The following is an 18839-nucleotide window of genomic DNA, read 5'->3' as shown; positions in this document are numbered from 1 at the left end:
TTGAATAAACTGCTCTACCTACCTACCTCACGCACGAGGAGGTTACAAAGTAAATTTCTCAAGGATGGGCTGGACCCCCTGTTAATTTCTCAGGAAGGAGACTCATGCCAGTTAATAGAGTGATATATAACTATACAGGGTATGAATTTGAAAAAATCGGTCAAGTCATTTTTGAGAAAATCGTAATAGAAATTTAACAAAATTCATTCTTCTCAGGAATATTACGGAGAGCCTGCAATTTCCCCAGAAATGAGACCCATGTCAGTTGATAGGGCTTCTAAATAGCTATCTAGGGTATAAATTTGAAGAAAATCGTTAAAGCCGTTTTCGAGAAAACCCGTGAAAAACTTGTTCTTTTATCCATTATCCGCCATTTTGAATTGAATTTTTTGAATTTCTTATGTCGGATCCTCATAAGGACCTTGAGTTTAAAATTTCATGTCAATCGGTTAATTAGGAATGAGGTTATGGTGTTCACAGACACACACACACACAGACCAACACCCAAAAATCATGTTTTTGGACTCAGGGGACCTTGAAACGTATAGAAACATGAAATTAGGGTACCTTAAATTTGTTTGGAAAGCAATACTTGCCTACCTATGGTAATAGGGCAATGAAAGTAACAAACAAACAAACTGAACCAAGGTAATTAATTTTCTCCGAATGTGTTAACACTCCCACAAGAAACAACGTTATTCATTTTCAATGAATGTATGAACACTCCCATACCAATTAACGTAATTCATTTTCAGCAAATGTGTGAACACTCCCATAACAAACAATGAACAATTTTCTTGAAACTTTTTTCAGATTTACCTCCTGCGCAGTAGACCTCTGCGCATTGCGCCACGCTTTGAGCAGGCCTATCAATCCAATATGGTGGTCGGCGTGCAAATGAGACACGTACACCGCACGTAGCGAGCCTAACACGTGTTGCACGCGTGACGTACCATGGAAACGTACCAGCTGACCCAACGTACCTTCTCCACAGTCTAGCAGCATACAGCAATCGGCACTAGAGAAAAAGAGAAAGAAATATATGATTAGATTAGGATTACTCATCTCTAGTGAGGTCCACGTTATAATGGCAGTGTTTGATTAGCAATGGTATTGCTATCCTTGTCTATCATTCAACAAAGTGAATAGCGCTATCTCTTTCTCCCTTGCTCTGTTGCCAGATAGTCTCTCAACAATGTAGAATTAATAATTACTCAACAAAGTATTCCATCTTATGAGAATTCATTATGAAATTATTGAAAAATATAATTCCTTGCTTAAAAAATATAATTGATTATTATCATAGCCACCTCTAATACAAGGCCGCAGCCTACGATATTGCAACGTCGCAGTGTAGCCTACAATCTAATACGTGATTGGTGAAAAAGATTTCAAAAAAAATACCAGCTGATTTTTTATAGTTATTATACGAGAATGAATAGTTGATTTTAAATCAATAAACCTGTATCAGCTACCGTCTATAGAAGGCATTGACAAGACAGAGGATCGGCAACGTTGATCTCCTATCTTTCTCCACTGCCATTATAAGGTGGACCTCATTATAGATTAGATTGTGAGACATTATGATTGTGATAGGATAAATGGAGGGTAGTGAGGTTCACGTTATAATGGAAGTATCTGATTAACATTGGTATCCTTGTCTATCATTCGACAAAGCAGATAGCACTATCCTTTTCCGGCTGCGCAACGATATCATTTTTATCAAATTTGATCGACAACGCTGTAGAGAATCGGCAACGTTGATCTTGTATCTTCCTCCACTGTCATTATAACGTGGAATTTGAAGCATAAATGACCTATACCATGGGACATTTTCTTATGCTATACTGCGTGCAGTATCACCACGAAATGATACAGTATCACCACATATAACTCTGTATCACCACATATGATACAGTATCAACACAACTTGATACACAACACCATAATTTGATACAAAAATTCCAAATGGAATGAATTCCACAAACCATGGGATATCTTTTTATGCTATGTTTTCATTATGCTATCACTATGAATGCTACAGTATCACCACGAAATGATACAGTATAACCACAACTTGATACACAACACCATAATTTGATACAAAACTTCCAAACTTGGAATGAATTCCACAAACCAGGGATATCTTTTTATGCTATCTTTTCTCTATGCCATCATTATGAATTATACAGTCACCACGAAATGATACAGTATCACCACATATGATAAAGTATCAACACAACTTGACACACAACATAATAATTAGATACAAAACTTCCAAACTTGGATTGAAATCCACAAACCATGGGATATCTTTTTATGCAATCTTTTCTCTTTGCTATCACTATGAATGATACAGTATCACCACGAAATGATTAAGTATCACCACATATGATACAGTATCAACACAACTTGATACACAACATCATAATTTGATACAAAACTTCCAAACTTGGAATGAATTCCACAAACCATGGGATATCTTTTTATGCTATGTTTTCATTATGCTATCACTATGAATGCTACAGTATCACCACGAAATGATACAGTATAACCACAACTTGATACACAACACCATAATTTGATACAAAACTTCCAAACTTGGAATGAATTCCACAAACCATGGGATATCTTTTTATGCTATCTTTTCTCTATGCCATCATTATGAATTATACAGTATCACCACGAAATGATACAGTATCACCACATATGATAAAGTATCAACACAACTTGACACACAACATAATAATTAGATACAAAACTTCCAAACTTGGATTGAAATCCACAAACCATGGGATATCTTTTTATGCAATCTTTTCTCTTTGCTATCACTATGAATGATACAGTATCACCACGAAATGATTAAGTATCACCACATATGATACAGTATCAACACAACTTGATACACAACACCATAATTTGATACAAAACTTCCAAACTTGGAATGAAATCCACAAACCACGGGATATCTTTTTATGCCATCTTTTTTCTTTGCTATCACTATGAATGCTACAGTATCACCACGAAATGATACAGTATCACCACAAATGATACAGTATCAACACATATGATACACAACATCATAATTTGATACAAAAAATAATTCCATAGTTCAGAAGGGCGAACAGGGCGAAATACACACTTTTAAGAGCCATCGAATCCAGAGAAGCCTTTAGGTTTCTGAGAATGAAAATTGCTGAATTAAGTTTGGTTTTCAGGCATTCCAGATGTGGTTTCCATGAAAGATCAGAGTCAATCACCACTCCATGAACGCTTATACTACTTACAGATTCTATATTATTGCCTTCAATTTCCAAGCTACCCCCCTCAGTAGTTCGAAAAGGTATTTCTTTGTTTTTTTCTTAGTTCAGAATTAACATATTATCACTATGAATGATACAGTATCACCACACATGATACAGTATCACCACACATGATACAGTATCACCACACTGATACAGTATCACCACATATGATACAGTATCAACTCAACTTGATACACAACACCATAATTTGATACAAAACTTACAAACTTGGATAGAATTCCACAAACCATGGGATATCTTCTTACTATGTTATATTTTCTCTATGCTATCACTATGAATGATACAGTATCACCACGAAATGATACAGTATCACCACATATGATACAGTATCAACACAACTTGATACTTCTTCATCTTCTGCTAGTGCCTATTCGTTCCGAATATTGGCGATCAGCCTGACTATGGATATCTTATTTACAGCCTGCCTGAAAAGTTCTGTTGTAGTTTTGGAGAACCAGGTACGCAGGTTTTTCAGCCATGATATTCTCCTTCTTCCTGGTCCTCTTCTGCCATAGATCTTTCCTTGGAGAACGGATTTCAGCAGGCCGTATTTTTCTTCATTGCGCATGATCTGGCCGAAATATGCAAGCTTCCTGCTCTTGATGATGTTCATCACTTCCAAATCCTTATCCATTCGCTCCAATACACCTTTGTTGTTCACTCTGTCCATCCATGAAATCCTAAACACTCTTCTATACAGCCACATCTCAAAAGCCTTGAGTGTTTTTTCAGTTGACTTGGTCAATGTCCATGACTCCATCCCATAGAAGAGTATTGAGAAAATGTAGCAGTGGAGGAGTATGAATTTGATGTGCATATTAAGGTTGTGACTCTTGAACAGTTTTGCCATCTGATTGAATGCAGCCCTCGCTTTTTCTATTCTGCATTTTACCTCTTGAGAATGATCCCATTTCTCATTGATCAAGGTTCCCAGATACGTGAACTGTTGCACCCTCTCTATCGATTTGGTGTTAAGCATCAACTCACATCCTCTCACTTCTCCCTTACTTATCACCACAACTTGATACACAACACCATAATTTGATACAAAACTTCCAAACTTGGAATAAACTCCACAAACCATGGGATATCTTCTTACTATGTTATATTTTCTCTATGCTATCACTATGAATGCTACAGTATCACCACGAAATGATACAGTATCACCACATATGATACAGTATCAACACAACTTGATACACAACACCATAATTTGATACAAAACTTCCAAACTTGGACTGAAATCCACAAACCATGGGATATCTTCTTATGCTATCTTTTCCCTATTGTAGAACCCACCTGATATTAACCAATATCCCGCTTGTATTCCTAGCCTTGTTAGGTATACAGGACCCAGTGCCCAAGAACACCACACTGGGATACTCTGGTGGCAAGTACTGGCGTCCAGTTGACCCCGCTTCTCGTCCAACTCAAGTAGCACTTTGTCGATGCCCGGCTCAGTCAATGCCTCCTTCAGATATTCGGCCTTGTCGAACAGTAGCTTGTCTCCAGTGTCCACCTGCTTAGTGGGTCGCAAGTGGACAGTTGTGAAAGTCTTGCTATGGACAACTGCGCCTATAAAGTGAAACAGAATTCATAAATAAATTGAAGAAAAAATCTGGTGTGGTACACTCACACAACTTTCCTTGCTCATTGAACTGTAAGCCTCATTCTTAAACGAGAATAATTTAGGGGAATAACATAATGACAATTGGCGGCAACATATTTGCAACTACGATCAGACTACTGTATATGTGTATATATAATTGTTTTCAGAGTACTTTTTACTTTCCTTGCCCTATTACCATAGGTAAGGAAAGTATTGCTTTCCGAAAAAATTAAGGTACCCCAATTTCCATATTTCTATACGTTTCAAGGACCCTGAGTCCAAAAAAGTGGTTTTTGGGTTTAGGTCTGTATGTGTGTGTAAGTGTATGTGTGTCTGTGTACACGATATATCATCTCCCAATTAACGGAATGACTTGAAATTTGGAACTTAAGGTCCTTTCACTATAAGGATCCGACACGAACAATTTCGATCAAATGCAATTCAAGATGGCGGCTAAAATGGCGAAAATGTTGTCAAAAACAGGGTTTTCCGGGATTTTCTCGAAAACGGCTCCAACGATTTTGAGCAAATTTATACCTAAAAAAGTCATTGATAAGCTCTATTAACTGCCATTAGTCCCATATCTGTAAAAATTTCAGGAGCTCCGCCCCATCTATGCAAAGTTTGATTTTAGATTCCCAATTATCAGGCTTCAGATACAATTTAAACAAAAAATTCAAAGTGGAAAAGATTGGGCATGAAAATCTCTACAATTAATGTCCAGTAACATTTTCACCTAAAATTGGAAATAAGCTCGAAGTTCGAGAAAATAAGATTATTCAATTTGCAAACTGATGGCAAGTGTTGATTCTATTAAATCATTCAGTATGAACAGATAGCAGACTTCATGTGTCTGCAGCGTTATTGTCCTGTCACCAGCTGGCTTAGATCTTCGAATAGTAGACTAATTTAGATGCGCGGGAACACTAGCGTCAGTTGATCAATTTTTCATAACGGCAAGGAAAGTTGTGTGAGTGCGCCACACCAGATTTTTCCTTTGTGTGAATTGTGAAATTCGATTTTTTTTCAAAGTCGTCAAAACTGCTGTTCTACAGATGAAATAACTCGACTATGTGTTCTTTTTATAAACTGCTCTACCTACCTACCTCATGCACTAGAAGGAGGTTACAAAGTGCATTTCACAAGAATGGGGTGGACCTCCCATTAGTTTCCCAGGAAAAAGACTCATTCCAGTTGATAGAGCTGATAAATAACTATACAGGGTATGAATTTGAAAAAAATCGGTCGAGTCATTTTTGAGAAAATCGTGATAGAAATTAACAAAATTCATTCTTCTCAGGAATATTACGGAGCTCCTGCAATTTTCCCAGAAATGAGACTCATGTCAGTTGATAGGGCTTGTAAATAGCTATCTAGGGTATAAATTTGAAGAAAATCGTTAAAGCCGTTTTCGAGAAAACCGTGAAAAACATGGTTTTTTAGCCATTATCCGCCATTTTGAATTGAATTTTATTGAATTTCTTATTGTCGGATCCTCATGGTATAAGGACCATAAGTTTAAAATTTCAAGTCAATCGGTTAATTAGGAATGGAGTTATCGTGTTAACAGACACACACACACACCCACACACACAGACCAACACCCAAAAATCATGTTTTTGGACTCAGAGGACCTTGAAACTTATAGAAAACATGAAATTGGGGTAACTTAAATTTTTTTGGAGAGCAATACTTTCCTTACCTATGGTAATAGGCCAAGGAAAGTGAAATGAAAATAAACTATTAATAAAGAGACTACTGCGCCTGAGTAATGAAACAGAAAAATGGAAATAAACTATAAATTAAAAACCCTCCCCGGCCATAGAACTCACTCATAATGCCGTCGATATTCTGTCACCTTTTCAATTGAAAGCAGTGGAAATTCAAGAGAAATATTTCAATTAGCATTGAGTTATTAATTGTTAGTGCATCTAATAATCCAGCTTACACATGATCTGTGATTCGTAGTGATGAGTTAACATTTAATATAGTGAGGTCCACGTTATAATGACGGTATTTGATTAACAGTGGTGTTGCTATCCTTATCTATCATTCGACAAAGCAGATAGCGACACTAGGGGTAGCTACTAACGACGGGACAAGTATGTGGACATGTGTGAACACACATCTTCGTCATACATGTTGTGCCATCAGCAAAAGGCTTCATTTTTTGAGAGGTGTTGTTTATTTTTCTTTGCTGCTCTATTTGAGGTTAAATTATTTTTGTCATCAGCGAAAGGCTTCAAACGACATTTTTTGAGAGGTGTTGTTTATTTTTCTTTGCTGCTCTATTTGAGGTTATAGTATATTTCGCACCTAGGGCCGAAAATGAGACTTTTCTGGCTCGAAATCGGTTTTCAAGTCCGAGGCCGTAGGCGAGGACTAGAAAGATTGAGAGCCGGAAAAACATTTTTGCCCATGGTGAGAACGTTATTTTTCGCCACACAGAAAAATAAACAATATATATATATATATATAAGAATAATTGTCCATTATAAGCACTTCCGAAAGCAAAAGTGGAAGGTCATAGCTCTAGCAAATCTGAGGTAATCTGAATATCAAGAAATTGTCCAAGTATTTTTATTTTTTATTCTGATTTGTCTAATAACCTAAAAGATTGTGTTCAATTATGTAAGAGGTTGAGTTTATACTTTTTATTCTTCCAATGACAATAAGATGATATTATTAAATGTTTTAATTATCGAATGATAAACACAAATAATGAAAAGTTTTTGATCAGCTGTTTTAGCAAACTTGAAATTTGGCCAATCTGAATGTCAATGGAAGTTTAGGTTAGAAGTTCTATCCTACTCTGAAAATCGAATTATTTGAATAGTTTATAATATATATCTTATCTGTATTTTATTCATCCAAATAAATGAGAGTATATTATTACAGAATACTTTATTGAATTCTAGAAGCATAAAATGATTCCGTTTATCCACCATGTTCCGTGATAACGCTGTACTAGTAGGTTTGAGATTAGATTCTATTATACTCTGAAAATTGAATTTGAATAGTTTATAATATCTCATTAATTGTATTTCATTCATCCAAATAAAATGATAGTATCTTATTGCAAAAACTTTATTCAATTCTAGAAGCATAAACTGATTCCGTTTCATGAACTATTTTGTAAACACTTTCACATCAAATCAGAATCAGCTGACTTCAAGGTTATTTTACAGCCCTAGGGCCGTAAAACTTTTACCGGCCTGGTCAGAAAACAATCATTTTCGGCCTCCATATGACGCACGATAACCAGCTCATTACATCCAAGTGGGGCAAAAAATTATTTTTGTCATCAGCGAAAGGCTTCAAACGACATTTTTCTTTGCTGCTCTATTTGAGGCTAAATTATTTTTGTATAATGATAATTTGTGATTTTCCGGTGGTTTATTTATTGTTTATTTTATGTTGGAAGCTGCTGTAAAACAGCTGCTTTTCGTTCGAAGTCTTTCACATAAATGTCTGAAAGACATGTCCGTTTACACATGTTCGACACTACTTGTCCTGTCATTACTGCACAACCTCAGGTAGCATAATATCAAATTCGTTCACTGTTCCACGTTACATTGAATGACATCATTTCAAGGTGGTTAAATTTATTGGATTCTAACTGGCCACGAAACGTTGAAATATGCATTATAATATTGAATTAAAAAGACTAAGAAATTGTCAAAAAACCATAGATTTATTGATACTTAGAAAGACCGGTTTCGGTTTGTAACATTAATAGTTATTTGTGCAACTAGTGCGCAAAGTGACAGTTTGCTGCATCGAAAGAAACGTTTACGCCCGAGCCGTAGGCGAGGGCGAATGGTTTCTTGAGTGCAGCAAACGAACTTTGCGCACGTATTTCACATTAAATTTTTCCTACAGTTACCATTGAATATTAAAAGTGGGTAATTATGGGTAAAATTGCCTGAATAATGTAGTAGTGTTTGAATAGCGGGGGGCAGCTGTGGTGGCACTGTGCTGTCGTTGTCCTTGGTTATAATATCTACTTAATAATTAGCGCGTTGTGCTTCGTTGCATAATTAGCGCGTTGTGCTTCGTTGCACCTCTGCTCACTATAGCAGCCCAGTCACTGTTACCAACTTCATTTGATTTTGCTGCACTGGTGCTCCATATAACCTACTTACTATTTTGCGTTGTCATGCTGCAAATCTGGAGTACGCAAAGTACTCACTTTGCGCACTAGTGCGGAAAAGTGATTCTTTGCAGCCTGCAATCAGTGCACAAATGGTCACTTTTCAGGGTATCTGTAGGAAAATGATATAAACAGTAGTATCCATCATTTGTAATAAATGATTGGTGACCCGTTTGTAAAGTAATAAAAGGGGGCGATCCACCAGTTCCCAGACGGGAACACTGTAAATTGTTGTTGCGTAGCATTTGATGGTAGAGCAAAAGCAGTTGGGGGTTTTTTTATTATCAACTGATGTTTTTTGGAATTTGAAAGAAAATCATTTTTTTTTTTTAGGAGTCAGATTTTCAGATTTATTTTATTTAAAAGAAGAAATTTCTGTGAGATTTAAATGTGAATTTTAACATATTTTGGTTTTATAAAATTAGTTATTCTACAACTATTCTAATACAGAACAATTAAGGAGGGTTATGAAATTTTGAGCATTAATCAATTTAAAAAAAATTGAAATTAACTTGTTGCTAATGATTTTTCAAAACGTTAGACAGAATTGTGTTTTTTTTTTTTTTATTTAAACAGTTATTTGACAGTTCAAAAAACATTATTCATTATAATTAATTTGGAATTTCTAAAATCAAAACAATATAGAAAAATAAATTGAATGTGGAACGATACCGTTTATACTTTGATGTCCATCCTAAGTTGCCATGGTCTGAATGGAGAACCAGGGGATGTCCATCCACGGGTCAGCTCGGTCTGTCTCAGGAGGTAGGCGATGAAAAAGTGTGAAATTTTACAGAAAGAAAAGTGGAAAGCTTTTTCCACTAGCTGGTTGGAGGGGAGACTAGAATGCTAGCCCCACTTCTACCTCTCCTCAGCGTTTTTAGTCTGTCAGCCAAAACTGTCTGATCAGCTTTTAGTTTTTAAAGTTGAAAAAAAATTATTTCTCTTCTTAGGGAAGAAACTGATGTTTGGGGGTTTGTCAAACCTTCTGGTTCATGACAGGTTATTACACCATTGTCAATCTCTGACAACCGAAACCGGTCTTTTTAAGTATTAATAAATCTATGGTTTTTGACAATGTCTTAGTCCTTTTCATTTAATATGAATGACACACAATATCAAATTCTCAACTACCACAAGTATTCATTATAAAGTGGATTTTGGTTACACGTAATTTCAAGGTGGTTGATTTTATTGGATTTAAGTGCAACTGGCCATTAAACCTTGAAAAACTACTATCTGAATGAATGAAATGAATGAATGAATGAATTTTATTTGCCAAAAACAAATACAAAAAAGCTTTACAAAAAATAAATATAAGTATATGCTACTGCACTTAAACCAAGATACATCATTTATTTAATTAGATATAATAACGAAATGATATCATTTACATTACAAACAATAGTTTTAGAATGAAGATTCAATTTATGATCACATGCATAAGTACAGTAGGTGAGGCAAAAACACCGGCAAAAGGAAGATTCCTTGTGCGCCAGTGTGAGTCGTAAATCAGCTTAATCAAGGATGTAATATGTAAACTTGAATCTAGCGTATGAAGTGTTCGAAAATATAATTTATAATATGAAGTTGATTATTGTATAAAAGTCAACGATTGGAAATAATTCTAGTTTAGCCATGCCTCTATGGCTCTTTTTCTGTGTTTATTATTTCGGAAATTATTAAGTGGAAATTCACTTTCTAGTATATTTATGAATTTACTGCTAATGTAGTAAGTTGCCTTCTAAGAAGAGCTGAGTTGGTGTTATATATTTCATATTTTCTTATTGTATTAGGTCTAAGACCTAAGTGAAGACTAAGAAAGATATAGATCTTAGGTCTAAGATCTATAGTGAAGTATATTTTAAAGATTACATGGAATATCATCTCACCTTCAAGAGACTCATCACTAGCACCAGATGACGTCACAGTTGTATCCGATGACGTCACTGAGGAAGAATCCACTGACGTCACAGCTGACATATACTCCGACGAAGTTTCCGATCCAACCTGCAGCGATCCGTTGGAAGGTGTACTGACGACGTCACTGTTATCAGTTGTGACGTCATTACTTCTAGTTGCAATGACATCACAGTTGTCAGTTGTGACGTCATGATTAGGAGCGACAACAACGCCTTCTAGCGGCAGAATGGGGAACACTTGTTTGTCGAGAAGATTCAGTTTGGTTTGGATGCGGTGTACGGCTATACTGCCTTTGCACAGGTTAGACTCGTTGATTATAAGGTGGTTGGTGGTGGAGGCAAACCTGTGCATCCAGCGTTGATACCTAGAAAAAAAATTTGAGCGAAGTGAGGTCTAAGATTCAAGTCAACGGTTTGGCATTTCTCTTAATGTAAATGTTTGAATGTTTAAATGTTTATATGTTGCGCATTCACGGCGAAACGCGGTAATAGATTTTCATGAAATTTGACAGGTATGTTCCTTTTTTAATTGCGCAACGACGTATATGCAAGGTTTTTGGAAATTTTGCATTTCAAGGATAATTGACCGAGCGAAGTGAGGTCTAAGATTCAAGTCGACGGTTTTGCATCTCTCTTAATATTTAAATGTTTATATGTTGTCCATTTACGGCGAAACGCGGTGATAGATTTTCAATTTTCATGAAATTTGACAGGTATGTTCCTTTTTAAATTGCGCAACGACGTATATGCAAGGTTTTTGGAAATTTTGCATTTCAAGGATAATTGACCGAGCGAAGTGAGGTCTAAGATTCAAGTCGACGGTTTTGCATCTCTCTTAATATTTAAATGTTATATGTTGTCCATTTACGGCGAAACGCGGTGATAGATTTTCAATTTTCATGAAATTTGACAGGTATGTTCCTTTTTAAATTGCGCAACGACGTATATGCAAGGTTTTTGGAAATTTTGCATTTCAAGGATAATTGACCGAGCGAAGTGAGGTCTAAGATTCAAGTCGACGGTTTTGCATCTCTCTTAATATTTAAATGTTTATATGTTGTCCATTTACGGCGAAACGCGGTGATAGATTTTCAATTTTCATGAAATTTGACAGGTATGTTCCTTTTTTAATTGCGCAACGACGTATATGCAAGGTTTTTGGAAATTTTGCATTTCAAGGATAATTGACCGAGCGAAGTGAGGTCTAAGATTCAAGTCGACGGTTTTGCATCTCTCTTAATATTTAAATGTTTATATGTTGCGCATTCACGGCGAAACGCGGTAATAGATTTTCATGAAATTTGACAGGTATGTTCCTTTTTTAATTGCGCAACGACGTATATGCAAGGTTTTTGGAATTTTGCATTTCAGGATAATTGACCGAGCGAAGTGAGGTCTAAGATTCAAGTCGACGGTTTTGCATCTCTCTTAATATTTAAATGTTTATATGTTGCGCATTTACGGCGAAACGCGGTAATAGATTTTCAATTTTCATGAAATTTGACAGGTATGTTCCTTTTCTAATTGCGCGTCGACGTATATACAAGGTTTTTGGAAATGTGATGGTGCCTTCCCTACAATTTTTCCATTCAACCTTCTTACAACACATTAATCGTGTGTAAAGGTATTGGGCAATATATTGCTGAACAATTACTGCAACATTAAGAATAAATTTACAGCTGTGCTTAGTGAGAGAAGTTGTGTGTATTTTTGGGTTCAACATTTTATAAAATTACTTGATTAATTCAATATGAAGTGATAATTAAGTGTTATATTTAAATATAGTTTGGTGTTTTAATTTCTCTAAATTCAAAATTTTTAGCTTATATATATTTTTGGACGAAAATTGAACTTGAACGTTTTACAGTAGTAACATAACCTATTTTTTGGACATTTTATTAATTTATCAAAATTTGGGAATGGAATAGATTTGGGCCAAGCCTGTTGTTCCTTCCTAATCATATTTATATGATTTGTGATTCTGTCCACAACTAAATAAATAAATAAATAAATAATAATCAGTTGCCCCAGCAAGCTAAGTCGCGAAAATTGAGAACATTGAATTCTAAAATAAAATAACGATAATTATAAGATATGTGCATGTGAATTGCACTTGAATGCTATGTGCATGAGAATAAATAAAGTCCAGTTACCCTATCAAATAATTACTTCTTAATAAACCCTAATTAAATTAATTAAACTAAACCTTATTTAAATTCTTAAAAATGATTTTGAACAGTAATAAGTTATTAGAGAGAGCTAGAACCTAGCTGATGGCAGTAAGTTAGTCCACCAAACATGGCGGTTTGTATGCTCAGGTCCGGTATTTAGGAGGTCCTGTGTGCGCCTAGCCTGAAGTGCGTACAGACTGTCGCTCTGCTCCGCAACCGAACGTCACTCCAGCAGAGCGATTGATGATCGACCGGCGAGCAACAGTGGTTCGACCGGGGAACGCGAGAAGATCTAACATCTTCTGTAACGTTCATGATGGGTGCGTGGGCGGAGCGACTGTGGTTCGATGGTGGTACGAGGGAGGAGCGTGCTCGGTGCGGGTTGGAAGCGCGAATATGTGTACGCAGCTTTACATAGAAGAAAGATTTGTTTGAAGCCTTTTGCTGTGATGACACAACAATGTATGACGACTTCTGTATCATGCACGTAATAAAAAACATTCGTGTTAGAGTATGAGAGGATTGGGTGTCGCTTTGTGTCTGAGTGTATGGTTTGTAGTGTGCAGGCGTGTAAGTTGTTTGTACGATTCTGTGAGAGATTGGGTCGTATGCGTGAGGACTTTGTCCAGGTTTGATGTCGCATACTTGCTCAGGTTGCTCATGTTTATGTTCAGTGGTTTTATTTTGATTTTGATTTTGATTTTGGTTAAAGAATAACCGGTTAGATGATTTTGTTGTTTTATTTGAGGAGCGGGTATGCGGCATGGTCCCGAATGTGTGTGTGTAGTGTGTATGAGCCTCAGGAGTCACCATTGTTTAGGCGTAGGGTTTGTAGGTTGGGTGTGAGTACCATGGGTTGGTTGGGTTGAACTGGTTGTGGGGGAGAGTATTTGCTAGTAATTCAGTCGGTTGGTAATGAGAAGGAGTACTGTAGGTTGGGGTTATGTTTGTATGTATGGTTGTTGTGAATGGTGTTGATGGTACGTCGTGCCTTGTGTGAATCTGTCTCTGGTGCCTGGTCGCGGGGAACAGTCCGGAGCTCTTCCTGAGAATTGTAAAGGGCAGAGTTCTGGACTGTTGAATGCCCATACCACTCTCCTGCGGTGAAGGCCCTCACCGTAGGGGGTGGTCGTCATCATCTTAGCATAGGCACCAGCGTGGAGTGAGTTGGGCAGCATGGGTCTTAGGAGGCCTAGATGGCCTGTTCCTGGGTAGTTGGGCTGGGATCGGGGCCTGTGCTGTGGTATGAGTGTGTGATTGACTCGGGGTATCTTGGGTTGGGTTGGGTTTTGGGGATGAGTTGATGGCTGAGCTGGGTGGGATTATTTTGGTGGGTGGGGTTACTTTTGTTTGAGGTTGGGTTTTAGATTTGGGTAGGGTTGCTGTCGGTGCTCAGACGACAGTCTAGGCGGAGTTTCGGGTAACATCTTTCCGAAACGCCCTGGCTGCTGTCTGAATGCCCCTGATTCTGTCGGGGTCATTTTGGCAGTGGCGCGGGCTTTTCCAAGTCTTCAGGTAGCGGAGAGGATACGTCCGGGCCTTCTGGCCCACGTACCGCCGGAACTGGGCGTCTGTGGTGAGGCACCTTGTCTCTCCATTGGCGTCCAGGCTAAACTCCTCAATGATGCCCACCTGACGATTGGCAGTGGTGCTACGGACCCTGAGCCGTTTTTGTGGTATGATGTAAATCAGGTACACAAGGGCTCAGGTGAGGTTTACCGGACCGGAGGGTCTACACATGTATCATGCACGTTCATCATGCATGTCCTGTCGTTAGTGACCACCCTAATACTGTTCATAAAAACTAAACTTACTTGGGATGTTTGACGATTTCAGGCGGTGAAAAGTGAACAACTAGGAATGCCAGATCCTCCGGAGAAGATGCTTGAGCCTGATGAGCGGTGAATAGTCCCTCGTTCTCAAGCGGCTCCAAAAACCTCTCATCTGGGCATTCCACAACTGGAACGTTAAAAAAACAAGTTCTCAAACTCTAAAATTTTAGTTATGATTGAATACCAAACAAACCAGAGGTTTATTCAAAAAAAAAGGATTCTCTGATTGGTTCTTGTGGCATTTGATCATGATTAAAAGCTAACAGATACTTGTGCAACTGGTTGTTAATGTAGAGGGTGATTCAAAAAGAATACCACAACTTTGAAAATCTGTATTTAATCAAGGAAACATAATAGAAACTTGGGTTGTAAATCAAAATTAGTTAGAAGAAGAGCTGTTCTGAATAGTGAGTTGTGCTTTTTCTGACTCTAAATTTTGTCAAATTACGCAAATATGTTCCAATTAATGGTGATTTGAGTGTGATATTTTTGTTTTTTTATTCTGTTTTTAACCATCAAAATTCAAAATTCTTAGTTTTCGTTGTTTTTTCAGTGAAAATGGACTAAATTTTAGAAAAGTGAAACCATAACCCTATCTCGGACTTTTAAAATTTTATCTAAATTTGGGAGAGAAATAGTACAAGGAGTATTCTTAGTTTTTCTCTCACAATCAGTGCTACTTTGTAAAAATTATAAATAAATAAAATGAAGAGTATTAAATTAAGTTTTTCCCCACTAGAAAACAAGTTCACAAATGTTCAATGTGACCCCCTGCAGACACTCGAGTGATATCAATACGATACTCGAACTCGTTGCACACCCTCAGTAGCATATCGGGCGTAACAGTTTGTATAGCTGCTGTTATTTCTCGCTTGAGCTTCTCAATGTTAGCTGGTAGAGGCGGTCGATACACCTTATCTTTAACGTACCCCCATAGAAAAAAATCTCAGGGGGTGAGGTCAGAGCTTCTTGGAGGCCAGTGATGAAGTGCTCTGTCTCGAGCTGCTTAGCAGCCGATCCATTGCCTCGGATAGTTTTCATTCAAATAGGCACGGACAGATGAGTGCCAATGGGCCTAAATATGGGACTAAAAAAACTTCAGAGCTTCCTCAAATCGATGACAGATAGTGCTTTACTCTCCGTTTATTCTTTGCAGAGTTATCAATTTTCAAAGTTGTGGTATTCTTTTGAATCACGGTCTATTATGAGAATTTGTATTATTTTCCTGTTATGGATTTCTTGCATGTAATTTGATTTTATTGATGTTTTGACAAAATAAAACTGATTTGATTGATTGATTGATATTTCAAATATTGTAAATAGGCCTACATTTACTCACCAAAAAATTGAAACCAAAAACAGTTGCAGTTTTCTATAAATTGCGTAAAGTTTTTGAAACGTATAAAAAACTTGGAATTGGGGTACCTTAATTTTTTTTGGAAAGCAATACTTTCCTTACCTATGGTAATAGGGCAAGGAAAGTAATAAAAACAGATTGATTGATTGATTGATATTTCAAATATTGTAAATAGGCCTACATTTACTCACCAAAAAATTGAAACCAAAAACAGTTGTAGTTTTCTATAAATTGCGTAAAGTTTTTGGTTCAAAATTTTCTAATTTCATTCAAAATGTTGACTTTTAAAATAATTAGGCCTACTGTTCTAGATTTTGTTAATTTTAGACTTCACTTATATCTATTTGATTAAAAATTCGCCAATTTTTCTGAGCTTTGAAAGAGTATGAATTGTTATTTTAAAAGTGAAAGTGACATAACCTAGATTTCGATTCGGACAGTAGGCTATAGTATAGATTGGAAATGGGACAGTAGGCTATAGTATAGATTGGAAATGGGACAGTTTTGAGCATGAGTCTGTTGTGCCTTTCCTCATGTCAAGTATAAATTCATACATTATATATTTTCAATAATATAACAATATTCACTGTTTACAAAATGATACCTCACTATATAATATATGTGTGGAGGTTATCATCAAATTAATACTAATTTATGCTACACAATGTGATGTGTGTGTATTTGTACACAATGTGATGAATAAATGAAATAGTTATTTGTATATCTAGAGTGAAAAGTGCTGTTTTTTCTCCCTGAGGGAAAAGTTTGAAGCCCGAGGCGAAGCCGAGGGCAACAATTTTCCTGAGGGAGAAAAAACATTTTTCACTCGTGATATACACAACATTTTCCTCCACCTACATTTTTATAAAAACTGCTAATAAAATAATTTTTAAAAACGTATGTGACCAAACAATGTGTTACAACATAATCTAAAAAGTAAACAGAAACAGCTGGCTTGTAATCATAGTTCTCCTCCGACAGCACTATCTGTCGGCTAAAGTTGTAACAACAATGACAGCCAAAACTACAGCTATGATGAAGTTCCCGTTTCAAATTTGATTAGTTAATAAGTAATTCGTTGGCTGATATTTTGAATAACATGGAATAAAAGAAAAATATATACATTTTTTTGGTATAGTGATATGAAGTTTGTAATAATAATTTCAGCATACAAACATAAATTTTATAGATCGATCAAATGTCTGGTTGAGGTATTGAATTTAGTTGGTTTAATGACTACTCTATATGCTTCCTCATCTGAGCTTAGACCTTCTGACCTATTCCAAATGTACAATTTTAAAATAGAGTTGCTTCCCATGTTATTTAAATGGAGTAACTTTTACTCCCTAGGGAGTTTTTCTGTTTTTTAGTACCGAGAGCGAAAAAGTGACACTTTAGTATCATGTTTCAGGGAGTAAAGTAAGTACTTTTGACAGTAGGTGGAGGAAAAATCATGTTTTTGGACTCAGAGAAACTTGAAACGTATAAAAAACTTGAAATTAGGGTACCTTAGTTTTTTTTTTAAAGCAATACTTTCCTTACCTATGGTAATAGGGCAAGGAAAGTAATAAAAACAGCGCATAACTCATTAGGTAAAGTAATCTCACTCCAGTTATTATAATTTATAATTCCAAATATTATGTAGGTTATGTTCACTTCAATTCAACACCAAATCTTCAATCTGAAACTATGAATCAGAATAAAACAAAGAATTTCAAATTTAGATGGATAATGAAACTTCCGTTAAAACAAAAACCAAACTTCAAATATTCACAAAATATAGAATAAAATCACTTAATTTTGAGCTCGAAAATATCACTCTCACCATAGCTACAACAGCTGTTTAAGTAGCCATTATTTTTTTCGAGAAAACGGTCGAACTGTCACTGTCAATACAGATTGTTACCTACCGACGCTGCGTGAATTGTTTCTGCCAAATTGAGGAGACGACGTATCAACGTCAATACTGTATGGTTTCAAGAAGATGGGGCGACATGTCATACATCGAGAGCAGCTTTTGGAATATCTAAAGGTGCGTACAGACTTTCGCTCTGCTCCGCAACCGAACGTCACTCGAGCAGATCAATTGATGAGCAATTTCCGTGAGCAGTCCTAATCTGTTGGCAAGGCTGAATTTTAAGGTTCCTGTCTTCAATAATCGTAATCGGCAAGAGTTCTCAATCTGTAGATGTAACACGGTTGGTCATTATTACTCACCAATGAATCGTATTCCTCGTACATTCCTCTGCTGTGATGGTCAGGTGGATCTCTTCTTTTTGTCTATATGGAGCTTCAAGAGAAAAATGTCTCCATTCTTCAATTGAAAAGTAATATAGACCTGTTATTTTTAATTTACTCTTGTTCACAATGGCCTTTTTTGGTTCTCTCCATGGTCACCCTTTTACCACTAACTTTTAATATTTTTTCCACTTCCCTTTTGATCCTTTTTGTCTAGTTATTTTATCACTT

At 36.4% G+C, this 18839-nt stretch overlaps 1 protein-coding gene across 1 annotated transcript; it reads right to left on the bottom strand.

Moving 5' to 3' along the window:
* Positions 1 to 817: 817 nt before the first annotated feature.
* On the bottom strand, positions 818 to 15171 carry LOC120355981 (the record flags this gene model as incomplete). The annotated part of the gene is made up of 4 exons (XM_039444757.1): positions 818 to 1018; positions 4626 to 4901; positions 10981 to 11375; positions 14996 to 15171. Coding segments are annotated over 4 exons (870 nt in total), but the record flags the coding sequence as incomplete, so codon positions are not given.
* Positions 15172 to 18839: the final 3668 nt, after the last annotated feature.

The sequence above is a fragment of the Nilaparvata lugens genome, unplaced genomic scaffold (assembly GCF_014356525.2).
Source record: "Nilaparvata lugens isolate BPH unplaced genomic scaffold, ASM1435652v1 scaffold5439, whole genome shotgun sequence".
NCBI lineage: Eukaryota > Metazoa > Arthropoda > Insecta > Hemiptera > Delphacidae > Nilaparvata > Nilaparvata lugens.
The sequence above is the reverse complement of the archived record's forward strand: the minus strand, read 5'-3'. Positions and strand labels throughout refer to the sequence as shown.